This window comes from Henckelia pumila, unplaced genomic scaffold (genome assembly GCF_033568475.1).
Source record: "Henckelia pumila isolate YLH828 unplaced genomic scaffold, ASM3356847v2 CTG_627:::fragment_1, whole genome shotgun sequence".
In the NCBI taxonomy this organism is placed as follows: Eukaryota; Viridiplantae; Streptophyta; class Magnoliopsida; order Lamiales; family Gesneriaceae; genus Henckelia; species Henckelia pumila.
In genome coordinates this window covers 1,053,634-1,062,457 of record NW_027331869.1, presented here as the reverse complement: position 1 = coordinate 1,062,457, position 8,824 = coordinate 1,053,634, and the positions used below count along the sequence as shown (strand labels likewise).

At 38.1% G+C, this 8,824-nt stretch overlaps 1 protein-coding gene across 2 annotated transcripts; it reads left to right on the top strand.

The window, feature by feature from the left end:
* Positions 1–5,271: 5,271 nt before the first annotated feature.
* On the top strand, positions 5,272–8,565 carry LOC140873524 (uncharacterized). 2 transcript variants are annotated; one of them, XM_073276693.1, is made up of 7 exons: positions 5,272–5,662; positions 6,275–6,344; positions 6,755–6,810; positions 6,917–6,992; positions 7,072–7,108; positions 7,832–7,946; positions 8,101–8,565. In XM_073276693.1, exons 1-7 carry the CDS (start codon positions 5,355–5,357, stop codon positions 8,183–8,185), a joined length of 747 nt encoding a protein of 248 aa, XP_073132794.1. In that variant the 5' UTR covers positions 5,272–5,354; the 3' UTR covers positions 8,186–8,565. The 2 variants fall into 2 exon arrangements, with proteins under 2 accessions (XP_073132794.1, XP_073132793.1); XM_073276692.1 differs by having other exon boundaries at positions 5,276–5,662; positions 8,040–8,565.
* Positions 8,566–8,824: the final 259 nt, after the last annotated feature.

Here is an 8,824-nt window from a genome sequence, read left to right as displayed (position 1 = left end):
CCTGTGTCGATAGTTTCAGACAGAGACCCGATATTTACATCTGCATTTTGGAAGAGTCTACACACAGCATTGGGCACTAGACTACTATTCAGTACAGCTTTCCATTTCCAGATAGATGGGCAGTCTGAGAGAGTGATTCAGGTTCTCGAGGGCTTACTGAGGGCTTGTGTCATCAATTTCCAGGGCTCTTGGGAGACGAGATTGCTGTTAGTGGAGTTTACCTATAACAATAGTTATCAGGCATCTATAGGTATGGCTCCTTATGCAGCTCTCAATGGAAGAAGATGCAGATCTCCCGTGCATTGGGATGAGGTTGGCGAAAGAGTTCTACTTGGTCATAAGATCGTGCAGCAGACTGCAGATATTGTGACTCAGATTCGGGACCATATGAGGACTGCTCAGAGTCGTCAGAAGAGTTATGTTGATACTCGACGATGAGATCGTGAGTTTGCTATTGATGATCATGTGTTTCTGAAGGTATCACCTATGAAAGGGGTGATGCGTTTTGGTCGGAGGGGCAAGCTCAATCCGAGATACATCGGGTCATTCGAGATTTTGGAGAGGGTTGGCACGTTGGCCTACCGTTTGGCGCTACCACCAGGGCTTGCGGCAGTGCACAACGTATTCCATGTATCCATGCTTCAGAGATACATCTCGAACCCATCGCATGTGTTGGATTATGAGCCTCTACAGCTGACACCAGAGTTAGCATTTGAGGAGAGGCCAGTTCGGATCTTAGCTAGGGAGGAGCGGAGACTGAGGACGCAGGCCATACCGATGGTCAAAGTCCAGTGGTTGAATCACTCTGAGGAGGAAGCTACTTGGGAGACCGAGGCAGACATGAGGACTCGCTACCCGGAGTTGTTCGGTTAAGTACTTTAATTTCGAGGACGAAATTTATTTTAAGGGGGGGGGGGGGGGGAGAATTGTAGCACCCGAAAATTTTTAGACGTAAATTCGCATGCATAATTTGAAAAATTTAATTATTTAAAATTTAGAAATATGGGTTAAATGAGATTTATGTGTATTATGTGATTTATGTGCATGATTTAAATTATTTTAGCATTTAACCCATAATAATTATGGAAAGTTTAGATTTTTAAGAAATTTATTATTTTGATCGTGTAGACGGGACGTGGACGGACGAGATATTGATTTTTCATCCAAATTATTTTATGAGATTTTTAGTAGCCATAAAATATTATTTTAAGGTTTTTAATTCCCAAAATTTAGGGTATTTTATTTATATTTTAGAAAGCCAATTTTTAGCCAAATTAAGTCATTTTAATGACTTTTATTAATTCTTAAAAATCCCTTAAAATAATATTTCGGGATTTATTATTTTTCTATCAGATTAGTATGTATTTAGGATTTAAAATTTTATATTTTGAAGTATTAAATCTATCATAATCACCCCAAAACCTACGCTATCTCCTTCCCAGTTCCCAGCCGCCTTCACCCCCTTCCACCTTCATTCTCACGTTTCATCAGCCGCATAGCAGATCTCCATAGCCGTAGCTTCAAGATTTTTGGGAGTTCTTTGCCGTTCCGTCGTCCCGAAGCCCGTATACGCGATATTTTTCGATAATAAATCAAAAGGCATGTCTAAATTCTTTTCTTTGGCCACCATATAAGCTATTATTTCACGTTGCATCAGAAATACCATGATCGTTATGTGTAAAATTCTGAATTTTTTGCAGCATGCATGTTCCTTCCTATCTTGCTCACGTTTTGCTTGAATTCTTGTTGCATGGTCATGTTTTTAAGCCATGGGAGGGTCCAGCCTATTGTTGGTCGTGTAGATGCATGGAAGAGGGTCCTTAGGGTTGAGTGGAAGGGTACCAGATCGCGCAGGTTTAGAGTTCGGAGGAAGAAGACTTCGTTCTCCTTCCTCAGTCCACTATTTTGGGTGAGGTTTGAAGGGTTTGAACCCTATAGATGTTGGAAAGTATTGGAAAGTGGTTTCACGGTCATTGGTGGTTGGAGCAGGGAGAACGAGCGGATTTACAGTAATAGCTCAGGGCTGCACGCGAGCTGTGGGAACAACCTGTTGCAAGGCTTCGTTCTCCTACCTCGGATGACCGTTTGGGCTGATTCTTGGCTTGATTCAAACGTCTAGGAGTAGGCTAGATGTGGGTGGTGAAATTCCGGCCAGTGGTGGCCGGAGTTGGCCGGCCGAATGCCGGAAGTAGCTGCTGCTCGCGGCAGCAGCTTGAGGGAAGGGGGGTGATCGGGTTTGGGCTTGGGGACGGGCTGGGCCAGGGTTTGGGGGTCCGGGTTGGGTCCGTTGGGTCATGGGTCAAGTCAGTAGGGTCCGGGTCTGGGTTAGGTGGGCCGGGCTTGGATATTTTAATTTTTAAGTAATTAGAAATTTAAGTGATTTTTGGGCCAGTCTAGGAATTTATTGGGTTAATTAAGTTAATGAGCTTAAATATTTTTGTTTAGACCCATTTATGATTAAGGGCTTTTATTTAAGAATTAATTAGCAATTGGGCTTTTATTTAGTTAATGGGCTTAGATTGAGTGATCAGCAGTCTGGACCAACCCATGAAAGTTTACTAAGTCCGGAATATATATTTAATTCATTTTGTGCATTAAAATTATTTTTAAGTATAAGTATTTTTATTATGAAAAATTAATTAAATATATATTACGGACACCTTTCCAGTGCATGCATACATTAATTATTCAATTATATGATTATGATAATGTGTTGAGCAACAAAATAATTTTTATGATGGAAGTTGAAGTAGTGTGACAGCACAGTGGTGGTTTACCACCGCTCATGTTCAGGAGGTAGTTTACTACCAGTATAGAGGTGATTTGTCACCGCCACGTATGTTGGTTCAGGATACTGATCAGTCGACACAGGTTTAGTCACACTTACGGATATAACCATAGACTCTTTCAAAAATGATTTGCTCAACTATGTACATTAAGCTCAGGATGATCAGTTATGATTAAGTTCAGTATGTTTATGTTTAATCAGTTTACTCAAGATATTTTTTTTTTATCATGCATGCATATTCATGTATGTATATGTATTAGTATGATTATGTGATGCATTATTTTAACCCTTGTTATAAAGATTTAGACATGTTGAGCCTCTAGGCTCACTACGCTTATATGGTGCAGGTGAGCATGATGATTTTTTTGTAACTCCTACTGGTGGTGAGGACGTATGAGCGAGCCGACTGTTGATTCCGTGACCGTCGCCATGAGAATTTAGCATGCTTAGAATTATTTTATTTTAGGATTTTAAAACATGCTTCATATTTTCAGTTTTCAGTGGTTGAGAGAAATATTTTTATTATGATTATTTCCGTATACATGATTTATGGATTTTTACTTAGATAATATTATTATTTTTGCATGACTTAATATTTTTATTGGGTAAATGTTTATTTAAGCTTTTGTTTAAGGATTTTATTTATTGGTATCATTTTTAATGTTTATACATATATGTATGGGCATATATGTATAGTATTATTTTTTTTAAAAAAAAAATTCCACATTTTATGAGTAAGAGTCGTTTCAAGATGTGTCAAACTTTAATCTGTGTTGTTTACTGGTAACACAATGCTCACAAAAGGGTAATGTCACTTTTGTAAGCCCCAGCAAAAGCTTTCGTTTTGAAAGAATCTTCATTCCTCGTTCTGACATATGCCCGAGCTTTCTATGCCACAACATTGTTGATTCTTCTCCCGAACCAATTGATGCAACAGCTAGTTCCGCCTCTTTGTGTGTTTCCCCCAACAATACATACAGATTTGCAGCAACCTTTTCTGTCTTCATAACCACAAACGCGCCTTTCACAATCTTCATGATCTCATTCTCGACACGGGTTTTGCACCCAATATCATCCCATTGCCCTAAAGACAAAAGATTCTTTGTCAAGCCCTTCACATGTCGTACCATGTATGGTGCGAATAGTACCATCAAAAATTTTGATTTTAATGGTACCAACCCTAGCGATTTCCAAGGCATGATCATTTCCATGAATACAGATCCTCCCGAGACTGGTTCATATTCATCAAACCATTCTCTCCATGACGTCATGTGCCACGTCGCTCCTGAATCCATAATCCATGCATCACAAAATTTGTGTCTGCCTTCCGCAACTGTTGCTGCTTCGCTGAATAATATTTCACCACTGCTTGAAGTACTGACCACATTTCCTTGAGATCTCTTCTCATTCCACTTTTGATCGTCCGTGATTTTTGCCGGTCTATCTCCAATAGTTGTCAAGCAACGCTCCTTTGTTAGAATTGCTTGCACCTTCAATTTCTACAGCAAAAATTGCTCCAATTGAACTTTTTTATCTCGTATTTTGCCATCATCTTGACTGCAATATTCCTGCCTTATAAAATTTCAAAAAATATTTTCTGATGTGGAAGATGAGTCACAGCTGCAACCAAAGAGCATACTCAGAATTTTAAAAATTTTATGCCAAGGCTCTGATATCATTTGTTGGTCTCAGGTGCGGCATCACGAGATAAAAACTATAGAAATTGAAGAATAAAATAGACACCAAGATTTACGTGGTAAACCCCCAAAAATTATTAGGGTAAAAACCACGAGCAAGATCAAAAGATTCCACTATAATATTTGAAGAATTACAACCCCTCTCTGTGTTTTCAAAGAGACACTCACTCTCTTAATACAGGAGAAAACCTATCTCACCAATATATATAGAAATAATTAGGGAGAAAAGAAATGCACTCAAGAACAGAAGAATGCTTGAGGCTGGGATATTTGAAATGCAGAACGGAGGGCTCTATTTATAGAGTTCCTCCTCAGTGTAAATAGAACAAAAAGAATTCCAAATTGAATTTGTTTTGCCTCTACCACCCTTGTCCACATACTTCCATTTGCCATCCTCCTGTTTGTTTTGATTAAACGGGTGGCAAATTTTGACAATCAATTTGCCACCTACCCTTATTAAATGATAAGGCCACCATGTCTAGCAATTTTAACTATCCCTAAAACAAATATTAATTTTAACTATCAAATCCAAATTTTAAGTACCATTTGCCAAACACTACAATGAAATTCTAAATCTATCAATTTCAAATCCAATTTCAAATTCTATTTTTAATTCAACCAAACACAATGTCAGCGTCAACTTTCCAATACCCGACCCGACTCAATCGGAGTCGGATCCTATCAGGTAATGGGTAAGAGGTACCGACATGTTTTTTTAAAAATAAAATTAATTAAATTTCATTACGGGCTTATGCTATGCGCTTATGACAAATAAATTAGCACGGCCCATCAATTGATCATTTCTTCCCCACGATTTTTCGTTCCCCGCAAGTGACACACCCCATCGCGAGCCCGATCACTGACATCTGATGGATCCGGTAGTAGAAGAAGCGGAGAAAATCAAGGAAGATTTCCAAGAAACATACGCTCAAACTAGGAAGCACATCGACTCCATCCAAGAATATGGAAAAACATCGAGAATCACTGAGCCAGATAGCACTGAAGAAAAGGGGTCAAGAGATTCACTGCCAAGAATGAATGGGTTGGTTCAAGATGGATTAAAAACGTTGCAATCACTTCAGTTCAGGCTCGATCTCCTTGCCCCGCAAATACCCTCTGTCGATGATGCAGAAAAAGCGCAATTATTGGCTCAGTCTTGGAAAAATCAATTCCAGAGGTGCTAATCGACCCTTCTCGCGTTAATATATATATTTTTTGGGGTAAAGTCCCCGTCCAGAAATTCGTGGAAAACAACTGTTTTTTTGTGTGAATTTTAATGGAATTGCAGAAACATGGGCTGAAATAGAGTGCTTTCCATAATCAAAGCATATCTTTGAAGTATTTGATGACTATGTTGGTGTTGATGTCTCTGCTAGGATTTCTTAGACGGTTAGACCTCTTTAAAAGAAAGCAGCCAAAATGAAGAGTAACCCAAAGACGATACAGTTAAAAATTGAATCTTGGGATATAAAATATTTGCTATTTATGGATCCATGCTGTAGAAATTTAGTGACATTTCGTTTTGCACCTGCATCGTTGTCACAAGATGATAGGTATAAGTTGGATAAATACGTTATTATAATGTATGTGTGTGTAGTCTTATGTGAGTTCACTCCAATTGGTTACCTTATTCATGAGTATTTGTTGTGATCTCACTCCAGTTGGTTGGGTAGTTCCGGCATTCCGGCTACACTGTGCTATGCTTTCATTCTATCAATCAGGTGAATGCATAGCATATCTGGAGTATTATACTGTGCATTTTGTTTTAACTGTTTGTGTACTCACTTAGTTTGAGGATGGATATAAGAGATGCAAATTTGCAAGCAAAGGCGAACATGAAGAAAGCTGCTCAACAAGAGGTAAAGAGCATAAATGCTATAATATATATATATATATATAGAAATTTTCAGCAGCCCAACCATGTTTCCCCACTTGGTCCGCGACCACTAAAACCCGGCAGTGGGTTTTAGTGGTTTTTGATTTTTTGTTTTCGCATCACTAAAACCCAGTTTTAGTGGTCGCGGACCAAGTGGGAAAACATGGTTGGGCACCTGAAAATTCCTATATATATATATATATATATATAAATGCTATAATATATATATATATATATATATATCCTTTTAGTATTTGTTTGTGGATGTGAGGCACTGCTGTTTTTACTTATAAATTGATATCTTATATATTTTTTTGGTCAAACTGAGGAAAAGAGGAATTTTTTTTTATCAACTTCATGAAATAGATTGCAACTTGATGCTATTGATTACAGAGAGAGCTTCTTTTGGGAGGTGGAGAAGAATCTACAACTCGAAGGCGAAATCTGCAGTATGTTTATTAGTTGTCAAATAGATTTGGGCATTTGGTGAAATTATGATATTCCTGGAATAAGACCATAGCAAGAGTGTAAGTTGTTTTTATGATTGTTTTTCAGGACGAAAGCAGGGATGACTTCTGCTGCCGAAAGTATCACAGAGTCTCTTCGGCGCACTCGTCAGCTTATGGTTCAGGTCATTATAACTCATATAACATTCTGTTTCTCATATGTTATTGAGGGTGACGAAATTTGCTTTCTCCATTTTGTTATAGGAAGTTGAAAGGAATACGAGCACTCTCATGACATTTGGTATGCCCCCACTACTATTTTAATGAGAAATTGATTGTTCCTATTTGTTTCTATTTTTGCGCTGGCTAACAGAGAGAAACTGCTGCGATTACTTCATATTTGTTCCGTATATATTTTTAAGATTGTTACATCCAAATATGCGAGCAATTAAAACTCGCAGGATGATGGTACCACTATTAACGTGAATGGCATGCATGCATGCATAAACGCTAAATTTTGGCTTGCCGGTGAATTAGTTTCTCTAATAGCATCTGAATCTCATAGGGCTTGCAATATTTCATTATTTTGTGATATGTGGACATGTGGATTAAATTTCCTTGTTCTGATGAATGTCCTTTGATTTCTCTATCAATGTCGCTGTTTTAGAGTAGATCGATTTATGGTGATGATTTGAATATGCTCCAAAGATGGAGTGGAGAATCTACTATACTTTAGCGAACTGACTGGTATGATGAGTGGTGGTAGCACACTATCATTTCTAGGTTTTGGCATGGCTCGGCTATTCCAAATTGTTAAAGCCTTTGCAAAGATATTAGACTTATCCTGAGGTCATTATGGTACTTTAGTCCAGATATACTGAATTATTGTGTAATGTGAATTAAAATATCGTCATTCACGGGTATTGATTTGCTATATCCACCAACATTTTTTTTTCACTCTGGGGTTAGACAAAGGGACATTCATTAGCGTTAGGCAACATGTATAACTTTGGCATGTTTGCAGAGGAATCAACTGGAGTATTAACGAAGGCCGAGAGTGAATACAAGGGTCATCGCTCGTTACTATCACGGACAAGAAACCTTCTCTCCACGATGCAGCGCCAGGATGTTATTGACAGGTTTCAACAGTTATTAATTATTAATGTTTAATGTAATACATCCAAAGTCTGTTTGTGCACCGCCTAATTGCATTTATTTCTATGTTTTGGAAGGGTGATAATCCTCCTCGGCTTTCTTATCTTCTCCTTGGCTGTACTTTACGTGGTCTCAAAGCGCATCGGATTACTCAAGTTGCAAAGGAAAGTCATGGAAGCTGTTAAAGCTGGCATGGTGGGGTCCGAAGAAATTCTACCGCTGAATGGTATGAATGTTGCTCGGGTTCATCCTGAGTTGAACGTACCATTAGAGCAGCGCATGCACGATGAACTTTGAAATCCTGTTTGATATGCTTGGGCATATATACACACACTTGCGTGAACATGAAAGCCAAAGTATTTATGCTAAAGAGGTATTGAAAGAGTTTATACAGATAGATAAATCTCAAGAAGTTTTGATGAGTTGTGCTGTCAGGAGGTTTTCTGGACTCTTCGAGTTATCTTTTGCCTGCTCTGTAATTTACTCATCTGCATTTGTTCTCAAATGTTCAAAGGTATCGTTGCCTAAAAGGTGACTTTCATGTCATTTTTCAAGAAAGAACATAAACTAAAATAAATTAGAGCAAAACTATACTCAAATCAATTTTTGGTGCAAAATTTAGATGTGAGATTATAATTTTTTGGAATTGAAAGGTAATTATTTTTAAAAAGGTTGACCCCGAAGATGATCTCATTCTACATGAGTCAGAGACTCACGTAGAGGTTAAATCGAATTGAAAGGTAATTCTTATTTTGCTTTTCTCCAAATCTACCCCAAATAAAATCAAAAAATGTATATAAAACGAGACTTCTCGTTAGGATGAGTCTATGCTACTCCATTCGGGCCCCGGATGGGGATCAAA

What these genes read in the sequence shown, in the direction of transcription:
- LOC140873524 (XM_073276692.1), top strand. Translation starts at nt 5,355, where the DNA reads ATGGATCCGGTAGTAGAAGAAGCGGAGAAAATCAAGGAAGATTTCCAA. An exon ending in TGGAAAAATCAATTCCAGAG is followed by an intron (nt 5,663 to 6,274) that starts GTGCTAATCGAC and finishes GTACTCACTTAG; the next exon opens with TTTGAGGATGGATATAAGAG. An exon ending in ACTCGAAGGCGAAATCTGCA is followed by an intron (nt 6,811 to 6,916) that starts GTATGTTTATTA and finishes ATTGTTTTTCAG; the next exon opens with GACGAAAGCAGGGATGACTT.